This window comes from Scylla paramamosain, chromosome 35, assembly GCF_035594125.1.
Source record: "Scylla paramamosain isolate STU-SP2022 chromosome 35, ASM3559412v1, whole genome shotgun sequence".
In the NCBI taxonomy this organism is placed as follows: Eukaryota; Metazoa; Arthropoda; class Malacostraca; order Decapoda; family Portunidae; genus Scylla; species Scylla paramamosain.
Window position 1 is genome coordinate 2,270,001 of NC_087185.1, and position 20,218 is coordinate 2,290,218.

General features: G+C 48.1%; 1 protein-coding gene across 3 annotated transcripts in view; it reads right to left on the reverse strand.

Moving 5' to 3' along the window:
- LOC135090553 (uncharacterized) overlaps positions 1 to 20,218 on the reverse strand; it is a 250,821-nt gene that overhangs the window by 83,883 nt on the left and 146,720 nt on the right. For 2 of the 3 annotated variants that reach the window (XM_063987404.1, XM_063987405.1), the window contains one exon: positions 5,414 to 5,450. The exons of the other annotated variant lie outside the window; for it this stretch is intronic. In XM_063987404.1, the coding sequence (XP_063843474.1) occupies positions 5,414 to 5,450 (37 nt within the window). The remainder of the gene's footprint in view (positions 1 to 5,413; positions 5,451 to 20,218) is intronic. 3 annotated transcript variants of the gene reach the window in all.

A 20,218-nucleotide genomic window follows, 5' to 3' on the forward strand; every position in this document is an offset into this window, starting at 1 on the left:
CACAACTTAGCGGTTACAAGAAGTTTCATAGACAGCGAGGCCCGAGGGACGTCCAGGAATCAAGCTTGGCATTATGGTGAGCGCGTCCCGACACCTACCGCAGCGCGCACGTCGCCGCGCTGATGTGTTGGCCGCAAAAAAGAGTCGTTTGAATGCGTGTGTGGCGCGACCCACGCGGCGAGGCGGCGGGAGGGGCAGCTCCTGGCCGGCTTGGGCCGAGGCCTTGGGCCTTCCACAAAAACCTCATTCACAAGCTCCTCTCAGGCCGCGGTAGGCGAGGTGCGCGAGTCACGTCCCGGGTGACAAATGCCCCGGAAAGGACGCTGCCACCCCGGCGATGTGCCCCGAAGATAAACACGAAATAAACAAAACCCAAGAAGATATGGGCGTGAAAACGAGGCTTGTCTGTGGCGGCTCGCGTGCCACAAGTCATTTGGCGGCGACTCCGGTGCCGCCCTCCACGCCTCCGCCAACACCACAATTAGCCCATTGGCCGCCTAACAAATGTTTGCTCTCTATTTTTCAATTACCGAGGCTTATCCTGCAGCTGGTGTGGACGCGTGGCTGGCCGGCCTGGCTGCGACTAATAAAACAGGCTGATCACTTAGCATAGGCCTATCCCACGCTCACACCTGGCTAGGCCTCCACGATTTGTAGTTGCTTTATCGCAGGTCTGGAGGAGGGGAGTGACTTACGTGGGAAGCAGTGTGGCTGTGAGGAATGAACAAAACGACGGCCAGTGTACTTGGAGTCCTTAAAAGGAAACTGTGTGATTCCGTAGATGATTCTCGCAGTGACTAGTTCAAGGTGTATAATCAGGTAATACAGCGGCGTAGGGTAAAGATTCTATTGTCTGTGCAGGTGTGTGTATAAAGAAGGGGTGTGTGAGAGTGTTACACATCCAGGGTGAGAGGAAGGAAGGGCGTACAGGGAGAGGTGAGGGTGTTATGAATTAGGAGCAAAGGACAGGTGAGGGTGCGAGGGGCAGGTGTAAGAAATGAAGGGTTTTGTGGACAGGTGATGTGATGGGTGGACAGAGATGAATGGCGGTGCTGGAGGGAGGCCTTTGTCATGCACTGAAATCATAGAGGCTGATGATAGTGATGGTGGTGATGGCGGTGATAATGATGAGGGGATGGTGATGGTGCAGGAGACAAACGCTTCACTCCTGGTCTTAAAAAATCATAAACACAACACCATATAAAGCAAAGGAAAACAAAAGACACTCGATAACAACAGAGGCGATAATGATAATGACGATAATGATAATAATAATGAAATGATGGAGGATGAAATAGGAGATGGTGATAATATATGACAAAAACCATCATCCCTGGCCTTAAAAATCATAGAGGAAAACAAAAGACACTCGATAACAATAGGGGCGATAATGATAATGATGAAAATGATGATAGCAGGGCCAGGTGACTCCTTCCTCTTCACGCAGACCGGTTTTTAACACACCACTCGCTTCCTTCCCTTAAAGAAATAAAAGCATCGACATCCATTAGTTTAAGTCGGATGTCCGCTATAACTCACTCACATGGGATGCAGGAAATTAACCCCACAAGACGCCACGGTTGCTCTATTGATTTACTCGATGGGAAACTATCGTAAACCTGCTTCCTTCTGGCCGCCGCGTCCTTCCTCCCACCCTAATACTTCTTAACGAGCCAGCAAACACGTTATATTCAAGGAGAAACTTCAGTAGATACGTGTAATAACAATAAAACTTGTCTATTCATCTACCGTTATCTATTTACTTCTCAAAAAAAAAAAAAAAGGCAGAAAACATGTTATATTCAAAGGAAGCTTCAGTCTCTCTGTGTAATAATAATAAAACTAGTCTCTCTCCATCTATAATTACTGTCTTGTCTCGTATCGCGATGCTCATTTCTAAAAATCGGAAGGGTAAGTCACAGGAAATATCAAATTAAGGCTTAAAACGGAAGGGAGAACCTGAATATTGTGTGAAATATTAGCAGAAACTCTAAAATCGTTGCTGAACAGTCTCTCTAAACCAGTCCGTCCTTCCAGCGTCACAAGCCAGCAGTCTATCCTCTCGCAAACACCCACAAAACATCGATACGACACAAATACTTCCACGTGAGTCTCTGAAGGGCCGCAGTGATGTGTTTCAAGCCCACTGCCCTGAGCTCCCATCTCCTCCCCAGGGCCTCCTCCTCCCCGCCGCTAAGAACTGAGATAAAAGAATTCGGGGAGATTTATAATACATCACACGCCTGCCTGACCTTCCAGTCTTTGGTCCTCTTCCACGCGGGGACGAGTTTCTGCCTCGCCTCCCGTCCATCACCGCCGCTCGTCCCTCACCCACGCCTCAGCCCGACAAGGCGGCGCCATTATGCACAATTTTATTCATAGTAAGATAAAACGTGGTCCATCTCGCCCCTTATCCCGCGCCGAGCCTCCAATACACCTTTTCCATTAATCAGCGATCACGAGTCATAATTCAGCGTCAGCGGTGTTTTGGTGCGCGATCGTTCACCCGCCCGCCTTCTAATTTCTGAAGGCATTTGTCTCTTTCTTGTTAGAGACTCGCCTCGCCTCACGGGGCGGATCGCTCCCATGTCCCCCGAGCCCCCGCGCCGCCGCCGCCGCCGCCGCCGCCGCCACTGCTCCACTCTTGATACCACCACGCTGCCTCATATGATTACCGCACGCTGCTTTACTGTACCCAACATGATGCAAGTTTTATATATATATATATATATATATATATATATATATATATATATATATATATATATATATATATATATATATATATATATATATATATATATATATATATATTTATTTATTTATCTGCTCTCTCTCTCTCTCTCTCTCTCTCTCTCTGTCTCTGTCTCTGTCTCTCTCTCTCAGCCCTCCAGGTGGCGCCTGCACCGCGCCACAACAGCAGCGTCATCTCTGGCTCATAAATAACGCATAACAACATCTCTGAGGCAATGATACCGACATGAGTTACAGTGAAACTGATATACTGGGGCGGCGGGACGCGGCGACGGCTGCAGCGCGGAGGAGACGCCCCGCAGTGGCCAGACGGGCGGCGCTGACGCGGCGGGAGCTCAGCAGCACAAGTGGCATAGCCAGGAGAGCTGCGCGCCTGCGCTCTTCTCAAGCCGGAGCCCACACACCTCGCATGGCTCCATCAGCAGCTGGGAGGGAGCGGCGGCCAGTTATGCGGCAGCTGTGCGGGGCGAGGCGACGGGGAGGTGTGAGGGGCGGGGGAGCCTCACGCTGCTGCAGGAGTTACGCGTGCTGCCTGGCACCGCCTGGCGGAGCGGGACACAGCGTTGAGCGCCTATGCTACAGAGTACCTCCGCCACGCGAGGCACCACGAGCACATCACCGGCAGGGCAACCCGTGGAGGCATGAACGCGCCACGCACGCCTTCCCTGGAGGGCGGCGCGTCTTTGCCACACGATTAATAGTTCCCACGTGTCTCGCCTGCAGACTGATGGGGATCTAAAGTCAGCTACATCATTCAGTGTCATATAATATGGCTATTTTTTTAACCGCGGACAAAAATAAATCGATGTATCATCGTAATATCCTTAACTATATCACGTCCCCATCACCATCGGCAGCAGCAGCAGCAGCAGCAGCAGCAGCAGCAGCAGCGGCAGCAGCAGCAGCAGGTGGGAACATGACAAGTGTTGTGCATAATGGTAATTAGTGTTGGCTGTCAAATCCACTTCCCTTCCTGGCGGCTTCCGCACCCTGGCCTGGCCTGGCCCGGTCCCGGGGTGGGGCGGGGCATGGCTGGGGAGCGTCGGGGCGCGAAGAGCTTTCCGGTCAATTCGACCGCGGCGAGATTCCTCCTGCTGCCGTGGACTTAAGACATTCTGTGACTTTTTTTTGTTTTTTGTCAATTTGTGGATAAGGAAGCGGTAACGAGGCATGAATACATTTACCAACCCGCAGCGGCGATTCCTGGATGCGGCACAGCTGAGGGCGGGACACGTGACCCACACGCCGGCAGGCGCAGGTGGGGCAGGGACACGTCGGGACCAGCAGGTGGCGAAGCGGGAGAACCTGACTGCTGACTGGGTGACTGTGTGAGGCGCGAGTCGTGGGAGACAACAGGAGGAAGAGCATGGGGACAAGCAGGGAAGGAGGAATCACACGTTGGATGGAGACAAGAGCCAGGCGCGCAGGAATCCTTGCCGTCAAGACACGCGTGAGAGAACCGTTTAGGCGGCATCCCGTGAGGCGAGCAGGTTGGGGAAGCTACGGGAGTCTGAGAGCACGAGGGAGGAACGCAAGCAAGTCATTACCCAGCAAGTGGTTCCCTGGTGAGGATAAGGAGGTAATGTGGATGATGGGATTGTACTCAGTAATCCCAGGGTCTGATTCACCGCTGGATGGCATATTGTCGCTCGCCGGGTGGGTCTCAGTGTGGCGCGGAAAAACTCAACTGGGAGGTGGAAGTTGTTTTTCTGTTGTGTTTCTGGGAGCCAGAGGACGAGGCAGTCAGTGAGGGCGGGAAGGAGGGTTCACTTTTTACGGGAGACTCCTGCTTTCATATAAGGAAGAGGAGAAGGAGGAGGAGGAGGAAAAGAAGAAGGAACTGCCAATAATAGAAGAGAGAGAGAGAGAGAGAGAGAGAGAGAGAGAGAGAGAGAGAGAGAGAGAGAGAGAGAGAGAGAGAGAAAACTGACCTCAGATGTAGATTAACTTAAGAGAACAAGAAGAAATTCACTTTTAAGTTCGATAAAGCCTAGATTTTAAGGGCGGGAAGAGGAACTGGCTGTAGGAGGGACAAGAAGCGTGAGGAATTGCCATTAAGGGGAGACAAGAGGAGTTTTAAAATGACGGGAGGAAAGGGTTATCCTACAAGCCAGGTAAAGGTAGGGTATCATTATTCAGGAGAAGAGGAGGAGGAGGAGGAGGAGAGGGATGGAGGAGCCGTCACTAATAGGAGATGAATAACATATCATTAAGGTGTTACTATCTCCAACAGGTGAGCGTTACCTGTGAGGACGCGAGAAAGGACTAATTAGCGTCTGTCAAGTGAAGCCTAAAGGTATTCATTCACAGGACCTGATTCAACGCAGCGTCACATCTCAGCGTCACAATACCTAATGTTACAGCACCGTTACTTAGCGTCACTCCATTACCACTGTGTTATGAAAGCTTCTACGTCGCATCTCAGCGTCACAAAATCTTATGCTGCTGCCCCGTTACTTAGCGTCACCAGGACATTATCAAAGCTCTCTAGGTCATCGTTACATCTTAGCGTCACAGAACCTTATGTTACAGCTCCGTTAGCGTCACCTCAACTCCACTGTATTACAAAAGCTCCCTAAGCGTCACATATTACAGTGCTAAGGCGTCACACTTGAGAAGCAAACAATATGCAGGTAAAATTCACGTAAGTCACCCTCACCTGGCTGGCTGGGTGGCGGCGGGGACTTCCTGGCGACCTGCGGCAGAGGAAAAAACAAAGTAGTGCTTACCTCCACTGAGGGTTTGGGTCATGCTCCATTAAGGCAAATAAAAGAAGCTTGTTTTCCTACACTGACGACTAACCTGCTATTACAGTCACCTGTCAAAAGCTCTTATTTTCCTGTTTGCGTTTCAAGAAGGATTTTATTGCTATGTTATTAATTCTTATTCCGGACTCTTTACGGTGAATTCGTGCGTGATATCTGCATTTATGAGCTGCTAAGTAGCTTGATGTGCAGGGAAAGGCGACCCACGTGGTGTTTTTGAGTTTGTGCGAAATTCGGGCGGGCAGGGAATGAAGAGGCGAGGTTCTTGTCATCACTGGCTGGCCCTCAAGATGACAGGTAAGGAACCGGAAGGCTTACGTCACCTTGTGGTGGTGGTGGCCGCGGCGCCTCCACCATCTGATGTTATCTCGTTTCCCTCATTTGCTTGCCAGGTGTTGTGCAAACGTCGTGCCAGCCACCGCGCGTCGCCATGCCAGCCTCGAGGATAATTACTCTTACAAATGGTCAGCTTGTAATGAGGAGCGAATTAAAGGAGATGGATCACCGTGGCGCGTCCCGCCATTACTGCCCGGGAACACAAGGCGAAGCTGCACTTTGTAACCATTACCGCGCAGCTCAGCCGCCGGTGCGCGGGGCCGCCAGCTGTCACCCTTGATTGTTTGTTGAATCAGGTGAGTGAGGGGCTCGTCTGAGGGACAACTCGTTAATCTTGGCGGTGGCGGAATAGCGCACCTTTCTCCGGGCTGCCTTGTGTGTTTGTCTTGAGTGAAGCTCCCAGTGTGTGGCCGGAATTATATTTTCCTGCCGTGCAGCGTCCTCGCCTACAGGCGCTTCGTAATGACGCGTCAGGAGGGAAGCGTCGCTCTCAAGCAGGGGTCACAGTCAAGGCCTCGTCCGCTGACCTCCTCCTAACAGTCTCGCCGAGGGGGACGCCTCAGTGAGTGCCTCGAGGGGTACTCCAAGAGGAGGGAGTTCCATAGCACACACAGCATGGAGCGGCGCCAGGGTGTCCTGCCTCCCCGATGTTCTGTCGATGAGTTTGGCATCGAACAACTTGCTGGAAAGTTTGGATCTTTGAACAGGTGGCGGATCAGTGCGAGGCAGCGGCGTGACACTTGTCTGTCTGGTAACTGTGAGGCAGAGGTGAGCTGGGGAAAGGTGACAAGTCACAAAGCAGCCAACAACATCAGGGACACAGCTTGGAGTCAATCACGACTCAGCCAGTGTGTGCTGAGTGCTCCTTTCCCCACCAGGCGTCGCAGGGGCGTCGCCAGGCCACACGCTGCGCACAGCCTGGCAGGGGGCCGCCCTCCCATTTGTACAGCGAACACTGTGTTATTAGCAAATTCATCACGGCGCCATTAACGCGGTGAGTGTCATAGCTCATCATTATCTGCGGCGCCCACACCAGACTTCGATCGCGTCCACCAGACCAGGGCGGCGGCGAGGCGGCGAGGCGGTGAGGAAGTAGGCTTAGGGCCTTGTCTCGACCAGGCAGACGCGGCGAGGCTCAGACACATTGCACCATTGCTGACTTTACAGAGAGGCCTCAGGATGAAGGCGTGGTGAGTGCTGAGCCACGCAGCAGACAGAGCTCCTGCCCCGGCAGGAGCGGCGCACCGGTGTGTCCCGCTGGGCGCCTATCCGGTAGTCTTCTTGCCACGGGGTGAGAAGAAGTTAAAAGTGAGGCATAAATCTCTACGGGAGTCTAATACAACGTCATTAGCTATTTCTCACACCTGCGATAACGGTGACGGCAGCCTCCCTCGCCGCCGCGCGCACGTTCCCCGCGGCGAGGCCAGAATCGCGCTGAACGAGACTCATCCACAAGCAAATGCGAGTCGAATCGCGCCCATGAGTGGTGCAGAGGCTCGTATCGTTAACGAGGGGCCGCGGGAGGAAGTCCAAGCCGGGGTCAGACGCACGCGGCCGCAGGAGGCAGCCGACTCTAACACCCATGAAAGTCCGTTCCCTCCTCCCCTTCCACCAGTTGCTGGCTTAATAACGATTCATAAGAGGTTCAATATCAATTTATTCCTCAGAGGGTGTCATTACCGTGCCTCTCGTGTGTTGTTTATAATGTAACTGAGCTTCGGGAGGAGGGACGTCAAGGGAGCAGCTGACGCGGCCGCTGCGGGAGAACAGACTCGCCGGGAAGTCTTGGGCGTATCGGTAATTGGGTTTTATTCAAATGAAAGGCGAGTAAAAGCTGCCTGACTTCTTCTTCCTCTTTCTGTCCTCCTCCTTCTCCTCCTCCTGCGAATAAAAGCTGTCTTCTTCCTCTTTCTATCCTCCTCCTTCTCAAACATGTGTAGAAATGAAAGAGCAAGTCTCATTTTCTTATTCAAATGACAGCCGAATAAAAGCTACCTGACTTCTTCTTCCTCTTTCTATTCTCCTCCTCCTCTTCCTTCTCCTCAAACACGCGTACAAATAAAGGAGTGAGTCTTATAAGGAGAATAGGTAATGATAATAATAGTTTGCCAGGAATCTTTCAGAAAACCATGTGTGTAAAACGTAATTCTGGATCTTGCCTGACAGACACAAATGATTAAGAGGAAGAGGAATAAATGACTGGGAAAAAAAAAGAGATTCAGAGATAAGACTTGAGAATTTCCAGCCATTTTTTTTCTGAGGAATGAAAATGAGATGAGAAAGAAAGGAGAGGAAGAGGGAAGGGAAGAGTATGAGAAATTAGGATAAACATCATAATACCTTTCAGAATTGTTGTTATAAAACGTTGAGATAATAAAACCACATGAAATTTTGCCTAGTTTTGAGTTAGCATTCACGTGCAGGTCGTCACTTGTCAAGCCGTGCGTGTCCCGAGGCAAGGCTGAGTGGACAGGTGAGGGAGGGAGAGGCAGCGCGTTCCTGGTGCTCAGGTGTGCTTGGCGGGGCCCGTGCCTGGGATGGCCTGTGCTGGCTGACAGGATAACGACACTTCAAACACAGTGATTCACGCTAATTCATGATACAATGGAGGTTTTGCACTGAAGCAGAAAGAGAGAGGTGCTTTTTTTACCCAACACACTCACCCACCCACCTACACACACACACACACACACACACACACACACACACACACACACACACACACACACAAAGATGAGTGTGTCCTGCTTATTGTGAGTGACTGCTGCTGTCTTTCCCACGTAGGGCACCGATGTTAGACTGCTGCGTGGTGCCCAGGGGGTGAGGGGGCGGAGGGGCCTTGGGGGCAGAGGGAGGGGATCATGCGTCACTGTCCGCAGGCTCACAGTACCGGAAGCCCCGAGCCTCGCAGGGCCCCGCCGCCTGCAGCAATATTTCACCGCACAATTATGACCCGAGTGTCGCAGATGGGAAGGCCGCCAGCACCACCACCACCACCACCAGTGTGTGTTTCTTTGCCTCTTTTTTTTCCGGCGGTGTAGACAAAGTGTAATGGGTGTGGTGTCCGTAATTTCACGGGGTGTTAGTGGCTGATTAAGACAATGAGAACCCTTGGGAGGACACGCAGATGAGGCAAAGGACATGAGCATTTACAGTGAAGGAGCGTGGCGAACCTCAAACAAGACCTCAATATACACTAAGCCACGTATGAGATTGCAGCTTTATTTCGTTTTTCACAAGTGCTTTACCCTCACACCAGGCGGGTCAGTGCAACGCTCCGGGCAGTTTAAGCTTTCCTGCACGTCACCGCTGCCCAGTAATGCGGCAATGCTCTAATGTACTGATGGTAGAGTAATATTTTGCGTATTTTTGTGCAAGACTCCAGCGTTCAGTGTCCTCCCGCCGCTAGCCGCCCGCCCGCCTATCATTCCTTCGCAAATAACGGGAGAGGCGCTAGGGAAGGGGAGTGGGGAGAGTAGGAGAGTGGAAGAGTGTGTTCACCTCCCATGCGCGATGATAACACTTGCGGCTCCTCACTTCATATTAGCCAAAGCATGATTCAGACTCCGGCCAACTGCTGCTTCCGCTACTGACAAATTTTCGGTACTCTGAGAAATAGGCACGCACGCACGCACGCACACACCTTCTACCTCTCACTCACACACCCGCCTCCTCCTCCCAGTAATCCACCCACACATTTAGAAATTTTCGGTACTCTGACAAACAAACACACACACACACACACACACACACACACACACACACACACACACACACACACACACGCTCACCCAAACACTCTCCTTCCCCCACCCAACACACACCCACCTAACGCCACCCAGTCACCCACACACCTTCTCTCCCACCACCCCTCCCCACACAGACTTATCTAGGGTGACGCACATGGCCCTGCCTCTCAAAACAAGACCCACAATGCAGCAGAGGGCGTAAGTGAGCCCATGCGAGGAGTGACACCCTGACACAATCTCCCGACAGCAAGGTGTGGCCACAGGTGTGATCTGGCAGGTAAGGCGCGGTACCCCACCACACCTAACCTTTCCAGACATACTTTGTTGATATTTACTTACTGAAAATGACTCGAACTGACACTCAGACACACAGACGTCAATAGAAACGACTCAAACACACACACACACACACACACACACACACACACACATCATTGGGAACAGATTAAACAGATAGACATACAGAAGCCACTGGGAACAACTCAGACATACAGATAGACACACAGACGTCACTGGGAACACACACACACACAAAAAGAAACAGACACACATACACACAGACATCTCTCCACAGGGTGTCGCTACGGCCTGTTACTCGTTACGGAGTGTTACGCTGGTTCCCCCCACCCTAACCTCAAGCTGTTCTAGTCTTGGCACAACACACAAACAGACACACAAACACACACACAGGCAATAAACAACAACAGCCGTCACTATCACATAAATTGTCTCTGGAACACATCGCTTCCTCGCCCTGACTCCCAAGGCTCAATATTCTCAACCTGAGCATCAACCAGCCGATGAGAAAACATGTGATTTATGTGCTAATAATGCTGCACCGCCCGTCAAGATAATGCTACACGTGCTGCGCCTACCAAGGGAAGAGAGGGGTCTGTGAGGCAAGGAAAGGAGAGGGTAAAGAGAGTGTCTTACAGTGGAGTAATGAGGGACAGGGAGTGAAGAGTGAAGAGTGAGATAAGGCCATGAGGAAGGTCAGAGAGAGGAAGAGAATGGGAGAGGAGGGTGAAGGTGTTGCATCATGATCCCGGAGAGGAGGGAGAGGAGAGAAGGAAGGAAGGTGAGGATATGAGGGTAACCTTTTAACCTCGAACGGAAGAGAGAGAGGTTAAGAAAGGAAGAATAAAGGAAGAATGAAGCAAGATGGAAGGCAAAAAAGAGAAGAGAGGAGAAAGAAGCAAGGAGGATGGTCAAAAAAAGGAAGTATAATAATATTTTCACCTAGACTAACAAAAGAGAGTGAAATAGAGAGAGAAAGAAGATAGAAAAGCAGAAAGAGGGAAACAGCACCACGAAAACCAGAACTAAGAAATAAAAAAAACAAAAAACAAAGAAAAGATAAATTAAAACAACAGCAGACCAGAAAGTAAAGGAAAGAAAAAAAAATAGCATCGCCACCAAAACCAAAATAGAGGAGAAAACAGAATAAAACAAAACAAAACAACAACAAATCTTTTCAATCGCAACTAGATAGACTGCTGAAGTTTAACCCTTCTACTGCTGTGGTCGTGCTTTCTTAACCTTCCTAGCACCTTAAGAATGATTTACAGGCAAACACATGAAAGAAAACCAAGAAAATAGAAGATTAATTTATCTTTCCTGCGCTACAAAAAATGCGAAAATTTAGCTCAAAAAAAAAAAAGTTAAAAAAGCCACAGATATTGATAGAGAGAATTTTGTCTAGAGAGGAAAACATTAAACAGGACAGAGAGAAGAAGAAGAAGACAGGGCGAATAGAGGTAAGGGGGAACAGAAGGAAGAATGGAGTCTCGTGTCTCGTGGGTGGCCAGTGGCAATCCTGCTCAAGCAATAAACAGGGTAGCAGGAGGAGAACCTAATGTTTACCTCGTCATCTGAGCACAGGTAGACGTGCGCTCCCATACATCTTACCACACCTGTTTGTCTTGCTCTGCCCTCCCTCTCCCTCTCTCTCTCCCTCTCTCTTTCAGTGTATCGAATATAAGGCTGCAGTTTGATCTCCCTTCCTCTCTTTATCCCTCTCTCTCTCTCTCTCTCTCTCTCTCTCTCTCTCTCTCTCTCTCTCTCTCTCTCTCTCTCTCTCTCTCTCTCTCTCTCTCTCTCTCCCTCTCTCTCTTAGCAGATTATAATGTGGTTTGATCTCGATTCTTCCTCTTTCTCTCCCTCTCTCTTTGAACGAACACGAGAGAGAGAGAGAGAGAGAGAGAGAGAGAGAGAGAGAGAGAGAGAGAGAGAGAGAGAGAGAGAGAGAGAGAGAGACCACACACCGGTATTCACCCTCCCAGGTAACTTAATCACTAGCTTGTGCAGTATTAAAAACAATACACCACAGAATTACAGGGCTCTTCAATTTATTTATACATTTTTTTCCCCTCCGCCAACCTGACTTGATTTCATAACTCGCAGCCACCAATACCACTAATAACAAAACTCCCTCGTGTCTTCCTGAGTAAGCAAAAAGAAAAAAAAAAGAAAGAAGAGATAATAATAATAAAGTCAGGGTAATAAACTAAAGGCAAAATGTTTTCGTAGGTAAGGCAAACTTGAATAGAACCACGTCTTCAATCTAGCTAAATACATGTCTATCTATGACCGTCACACATCTGCTGCGCTCCCACTTGTTACTTCAAGATGCAGGGAATTTAAGACGGTGGACGGGCCGCCAGGGAGGGAAGCGATAAACAAAACCAAGGGGGGAGAGAAGAAAAAAGGGAGTTTGAAGTATCACATAATTGAAGCTTGATGTTGGGATGCTGGTGGCGTGATGCAGGGTGGGTATCCGCCGTAGAATTACTTATGAGAGTGCTCGGGTGATGAGAAACCTCTTAGGAGATTCAAAATCCTTTTATCTAAACACGAATGAGGGTAACTCTATAGAATGAGAGGTAAAAAATGAAGAGGTTTTGATTGTAGAAATTCTGTGTCCCCTTTAGAGTTACTTATGAAAATGATGAGATGTCATAATCAGAATTCTTATTTAAACACGCTCTTGTAAGGAACTGAGCATGAATCTATAGAATAAAGGGTAAAAAATAAAGAAGTCTCGATTATATTAACATTGTACACCGTATGATAAGGCTGAGGTGATGGAAACCCTTTAGGAGAATCATAACCCCTTCTCTCCACGATGTCATACGGGAATGAGGATGAATCTAGACAGAAAAGGTAAAATATGAAGAGGTTTCGATTATGTAAAGGCTGGGGATGAGGAGCAGGAGAAGGAAGGAGGGGATTAAGACCATGAAGAGGAAAGTACAAGAAAATGAGGAACAGAATCAAAATACACTCACAGATGGATAGATAATTTATTGGCACCAAAGAATTATACATTTGTGGATATCATTCAACTCCTTTTTGGTCGAAATTATAAAAAAAACTATATAATAAAAAAAAAAAAAAACCGCACAACTAAATATTTAAATCCCACGAGAAGCGAAACACGGCGCCGGTCTGTTCACCGCACGCAGTCTTCGGGTCACGTGACAGCCTTGCAAATCGTAAATAAACTTCGGTGTCGGCATCCCGCGGCAGGTCCCGGTGAAAACAATGTACCTCCCGCCCCTGCCTAGTGCGAGCAGCGGGAGGACTCATCAGGCGGGGCGGGAGGGCGGCGGAGGCATTGTGCACCGCGGCGGGAGGCTTAGAGTGAGGCGGGAGGCTGAGAGTGAGGCGGGATGAAGTGTCACTGAGGCTGTCTGGCAATATCTCTCTTTCTATCTATACGCACACACACACAGACACGTACACATCATCAGGTACTTGCATCACTGCCCCAACACTCTTCAGTCTATCTTCCCGCCGGTACAGAGTCGCCGCCTTGCTTCTCGCCTCGCCCGCCACCTCGCCTCCCCGCCGCGGCTTCTGTGCAGTAACCATTCCGCCATCACCCTTGGGCCTGAGTGCAATTTAAACCATCGCAAAACAAAGTCCATTTCTCGCATCATCCTCCATCACGTCGCGAACAAAAAGAAGTAATAACAACACCAGTCAGGAGGAGGAGGTGGAGGAGGTAGAGAAGGAGGTGAAGTCAGCCTCTCAGGTCATTTCCAGCTGCCTGAGGGAACGAGGGAACGTGAGGCGAGTCTGAGCTTATTTGTACTAATTGGAGGTTGTTGGTTCTAATTGTTGTTTATTCCCAGAGATGTGACTTGGTGCTCGCCCGCCGCTGCGCAGAGGCGACAATTAAGGGTGCGGCGGGCGAGGCTGGCGGACTGGGACGACGCCTCTGATTGCTCGTCCTGGCGCCGTGAGAGCTTCCATTAGTCCTCCACTCCTTTGCTGGACGTCGCTGCGCCTCTCGGTACATTGTCAAGGGAGGTGGAGATAGGAGGCAAGGATAAAGGGGAAGGAGAGAAAGAAAGGACGGGCTAGACTCAATGGTAGGTGCGAGCGTGAGACAGCGAGGTGGGGACACGAGTTTGAATAAATGAAGAGGTGGAGACCATGCGTGTGTGAGTAAAACCAGTATTTCCACGGCGAATTGTGAGGCGAGTAGACGGAACGACAGGAATACGAGGCAATCAGCGTGAGGCAGCGAGGCGGGGACAGGATGAATAAATGAACTGGTGAGGGACATTACTATACCTGCATGAATAAAGCCAGTCATTCAAGGCGTAACAGAGAGAGAGGTGAGTGTGCATATCAAACCATAGGAATACACGGCAATCACGTCACTGAGTATAGACTGCGATAACGACCAAGATGAGGTGACGGAGTGTTAACATTTGACTGCACGTAAAAATAATTGACATACTCGTAATGTAGGACTCAGAATCAAAGGTGTTTAGAGTCACACCTGCGTCGGCAATGTGGGGAAATTGAAGGTGCTCTTGAATGCCTCACGACAGTCTGAGCAGCACAAGACACGCGCAGATACCAGGAACCCCAGCGCCGTCCCAGGGGTTCCTCAAGGCGGGGCGCTGTGCACATTCCTATAAGCGGCAAGACTTTCATAACTTTCCTACAGTAGAATTTGGCCGCAGCATGACAGCCACTAAAAGGCGAGACAACGAGAGACAACAGAGATCTCTTAACCTTTAATCAGCAGACGAGCAGCATGCGTGAGAGACACAGAGACACAAAGAAAGAGCAAAAAAAGGGACACGTAAGACAATTAACTCAAAAGTACTGACATTTTTCACCTTAAGAGATAGTAATAAAGGGAATTACAACGCACAATGTCCTTGGTAGAAACTTATAGCCAAGAGCCTGTTCATTACTAGCTCACAACTCCTCTCACTCTCACACTCTCACACTCTCCCTCTCCGCCATTACACAGCTAATGCACTCCCTGCCTCACTGCACCATAACACTGATAATTAACACGACACTAACCCAACGAGAGGAGAAAGTAGACAAAAACTTAAAATGGCGAAGGAGGAACAGGAGAGGGAGTACGAGGAAAAGACAAAGGGTAGAGGAAGAGACGATGAAAGAGGAATAAGAAGGAAGGAAACAAGCCACATATCTATGCTTTTATACTCACACTTGTTAAGAAAGGATGAATGTTTATGATTGTCTATGAGTGTCTAAGTGTTCTAGTACCTTCTGCAGGAGTCACACCGTTCCCTCACTCTAATCTTTCCCTACCCAGCGTTTCCTGGTCTCACGTCCCTGTCAACCTTCCCTCCTCAGGTACTTTAGTTCCACCTGCAGTAGATGTCTGATATTTTCTCCTGAAGGAAGTACCAGTGGGGTTACCTTCGCGCCACATGGCTCTATTGCGTACTTACTGATAATCTAGTACTGTAGATTATTTGGTCTAAGGTGCTTTGTGGTTTTTGGTGTAAGGGAAAGATTATCATGGTCAAATTTTCCTGTCATCACTTTTCTCTCGTTTTTTTTTTTCGTTTTTCGTTTTTTTTTTTTTTGTCTCTCCTCCCTCGGCCACAAGAAGCCACCAGGAAAACTGCGATTTCAACCAACAAGGACGTTTGTTTGATCAGATATATAGCAATTGCGTGAGTGCTTGTTAGAGGCGCCTCTCTCTCTCTCTCTCTCTCTCTCTCTCTCTCTCTCTGGAAACTTTGATTTTTTAACATAACACATCCAATCCCTGCAGTACTCAGAGTAAAGGCTTTATCACGCCCACATCTTGGCTTCCTCCCCTCCCCGCCATTACCGCGCTGCCGCTTTCCTTGCCACTCTCGCCGCGGGGTCGTAGACTCGGAAAGTTATACATATAATCACTCAAAGCCTCAAGCGCATTTCTCCCCGAAAGGAAACACTTCGTGACTGAACTGCCACTCGCGCTGCGCTTTATTTCCTGTTTCATAAAGTCACCGTCATGGGTAGAGCTCCATTCCGCGGCGCCCCGGTGCTTCCGTCGCCGCTGGATTACAAAGCACTGCCGCGATGGTAAATTTGGCAGGAGGAAAATGCAAGCAAACTCAAGCACGTGTAGCATTCTGACCAACTCAACCTGTCAGTGTCCTGGCTGAGTGCACGGCGCCTCTCCCTCGCCCCGCCTCCTGTCATGCCTCCTAACAACATACTCGCAGCGTTGTGGTCCCTCGGCGGGTGGCATCAACTTCCTCGGCGGCTTACTGGTCCAGGAATTGACGGGGGTGGCCATTACCGGCTATTGTCTGTCAGAGCGGCAGGCGGCCATACCGAGCGTCTTCCCGCGACTCCTCACGAGATTCGGAGCAGCAAGCAACCGGCGGGGAGGTAATGATCAGCAATTCCGCAGTCATGTTAGCAAAAAATGATAACCTAAGCTGCAAAATGTCTGAGTTTTGCGGTAGTTGAGGCGCAGAGGGAGGCGATGAAGGCGGTCGACGCTCTCGGCGGCGGCAACAGAGACGGGAAGTAGGTCGTGGAGGGAGGTGTGTTTCCGGGAGGTGAGGTGCCTGCTGGGGGTCTTCACGCCCTCGCCAGGCTCCTGTGGCGCCTCGTGAAACCTTGATTGCTTTCCTGCCGACATCTGGCAGGAATTGAGGCGGTGTACTGTAATTTCTCAGCTGAAATTTGCCAGGAAGAGCGGCGTTGCAAGGCGTCCACACGCTACACGATCTACTCGTACTCACGCCACGGGGCAATTCTTTCCTATTCTTCAGGATGTAGAAAGTTCAGTGTTGAGTAACGCGAGGCTACGAGGACCCGAGAGTGATGAGGATTTATACCTGCCGCAATCCAACCCAGACATTCACACGGGGGATCAAATTCGCAAATCATAGCGACACGTAGAGCGGCGATCGTAAAACACAGGAATTTTATGGCGAGAAACACACACACACACACACACACACACACACACACACACACACACACACACACACACACACTTAAGTTTAACACTCAAGTCCTCATCGACGAACAATTCCATTACGTAAAATTTAAACAGCGTGCGGCGCGTCGGGAGGAGCGGTGACTGAACCATCGGACAAAACAGGTGCTGGATTTATTCATTGCCTGCCGCGCTTTTCCAGTCACCGTAAAGCGGGAGTCTCGTCTGGCCTTTGTTTACTGCCGCGCTGTTTTCCGTCTTCCGCGGTCGTCACTCTTCTCGCGCTTCACCTGCCACTAAATCTCGCTTGTTTAGGAGCGTGCGGTCAGCCTGCCTCGCTCATTACGCCGCTTTTGCCCGCAAGAGCCGTGGTCTTTGCAACACTTGAGTCTCTGAGGCGAAGATTGAGCTGTATTGAACCATAAAAGAAAGGAGATAAGGGAAGCTACAGGAAGCCATCAGGCCTATACGTGGCAGTCCCTGTGTGTAGGTGTGAGGAACAGGTGTGGCGTAGGGACTGATTCAACAGGTGTGGGAGAGTACAAAGGTATTTACGTAGGTGTAGCAGGGGACAATATTTCATTTAGATAATCACAGGTCAATTGAAAGGACTCATTGGGCAGGTGTAGGCGTGGGGAACAGGTGCTGCGTGGGGACTGATACTGCAGGTGTGGTGAGTGTGCAAAAGTGTGCAGGTTTGGTGGAGACAACAACACATTTAGATAATCATGAAATCGTGCTTGTATTTAACGAATGGAACTTATCAAATAATATTATGATTTCTCCCAACATTCCTCGGCTCACCTTGCAATTTCACGGTGACAACTAAGATTTTACACTACGAGGGCTAAGCTGACGGCCACAAACACGCCTAAGCTGACCAAACACCCCCAAAAAAATCATACAAAACGCGATGCTGTACTAAACCCCTTCATCAGGAAACAACTGCGACTATCGAAGAAACAAGCGAAACTAACCGCGGGGAGAAAATCATACAAAAAAAAAAAAAAACGAAAGAGAGAAAAAGAACACTATATATATCACGACCAGAAATAACCAAAACCAGGCAGTGTTTTCCATGCGGTAATATCAAGACAGGACCTCGTGTGAAGCGGGGAGCAAAACGCGAGGGTAAGTAAGAATTTCAACTTATCAAATGCTATCAAGCGTTGCCACAAAATGAGAAGGCAAACTGGGAAAGCAAACACTCTGATGGTCCTTTTACAAGCTGAGACAAAAGTGGCGGTTATTGCGAATCCAAGCCAAGAGGGAGTGGAATAACAGCACATCTTTAGAAGTTTACAAATGCACCATCTGATTATACCACGCGCGGGGCTTGCCAATATTATACTACCACAGTGTTTGGGAATTCAATTATCATGTTAATCTCCCACAACTTGGCGAATGAAGCGTTCATACTTGGTTTATTAATTAGGCATAAAATCCTTCGTTCTGGCTGGTTTCCCTTGATAAGCAGCACCTTGAGTGGCATCCTGGCGGCTCCTGGGACGGGCGTGAGAGTCGTGCAAGGAGAGACAATCACTTAACACGACAACACGACAAGGACCTCTGCAGAATTCTTAAGGTCTCTCTTCCATATCTGTCTCTCGTTTTCATTGCAATAGGAGAGTGCAAATTACATGGGTGATTAATAAAAGGAGAAAAGACACAATAAATACTGCAAGTCACAGCTCAAGGGCCTCTGGAAAACTTTTAAGCTTTCACTCTCTATATGTGTGTCTGGTTTTTAATATAAGAGAGTACAAATTACAATAGTGATTAATAAAAGAAGAAAGGAAGGAATGCTTACTGCAGGAAACAGCTTAAGGACCTTTGAAAATTCTCAAGGACTCTTCCCTACTTGTTTCTCGTTTTCATTGCAATAGGGAGTGCAAATTACATAGCTGATTAACACAAGGAGGAAAGGACACGGAATTCTTGCTGCAGGACGACTCTAAAACCTGCTGGGAATGTTTCAGAGCAGGATTCCTTTTGTATATTTTACTTTCAGTGCATTGGGAAGGTGCAGGTTATATAGACGGTTAATAATAGTAAGGAAATTTAAGTTAAACTGCACAAACAACAGTGACAAAATGAGAGGGTTCAAGAAGGGATTTCTAAAACAATATTCCTTCTTTTCCCTTTCAGTGCATGAAGAAACTGACTCTGCAGAATATAAGTAGAATCAATAATAGAAAAATACAAAAAAATGAAGGAAAGAAAATAGACAACAGCTCTTTAGGACGCGAGAAAATGGCACTTGGAAAACAGTACCCCTTTTAATGCAAGGAAAACGGTACACACTATTTGGATGACTGATAACATACAATTAAAAAAAACAACCGAACAAAATAAACAACAGCTCTCTAAGACACGACAAAATGGCAAGGACCTCAGCAACACTTAACAAAACGGTACCGCTGTTAATGCAAAGAAAAACGGTGCGTATTATTTGGGTGATCAATAATAAAGAAAGAAATAAAAAAAAGGAGAAAATATAAACATAAGAGTTCGTATTATTAAATGCTGTGAGTTACGGAGAGGAAATCAAAACAACAGGTAGGAAGATCGACTAAATATTCAGATGATAAATAATACCAAAAAAAGAAAAAGAAAAAGAAAAAGAAAAGAATGAAACAGAAAAGTGTTTGTATTCTTAAATGGTGTGAGCTGCAAATAAAAAAAAAAAACTGGAAACACTAAAATCTTACGGGGATGTACTCAAGAAAAAGAAAAAAAAAAGAAAACAAATAATAAAACAGATAAAACTGACCGGACCCTTAAACCATTGTGAGTTACGAATAGAAAACTCAAAAACACTAAAAAAAAAAAAGAAAACTTACTAGGATGTACTCAAGACAATTCATTTGATCAATAATAAAAAAAAAGAAAAGGAAACGAACAACAAAACAGAGAAAAGTAACCGGACCCTTAAACCATTGTGAGTTACGAATAGAAAACTCAAAAACACTAAAAAAACTTACGAGGATGTACTCAAGATATTTCGTTTGATAAATAATAAAAAAATTAAAAAAAAACAAATAATAAAACAAATAAAAGTGACCGGACCCTTAAACCATTGTGAATTACGAATAGAAAACTCAAAAACACTAAAAAACTTACGAGGATGTACTCAAGATGACTCGTTTGATCAATGATAAAGAAAAAAACGGAATAATAAAACAAATCAAAGTGCCGGACCTTTAAAACATTGTAAATTACGAATAGAAAACTCAAAAACACTAAAAAACTTACGGGGATGTACTCAAGATGACTCGTTGCTTCCAGAAGGTAAATGACCGAGGTGGACTGAGTTAAGACAAGGAAGCAGATGAAACTTACCCGAATACCTGAGATAAATATGTGCGCTTTAATCTGACCGCAGGCTA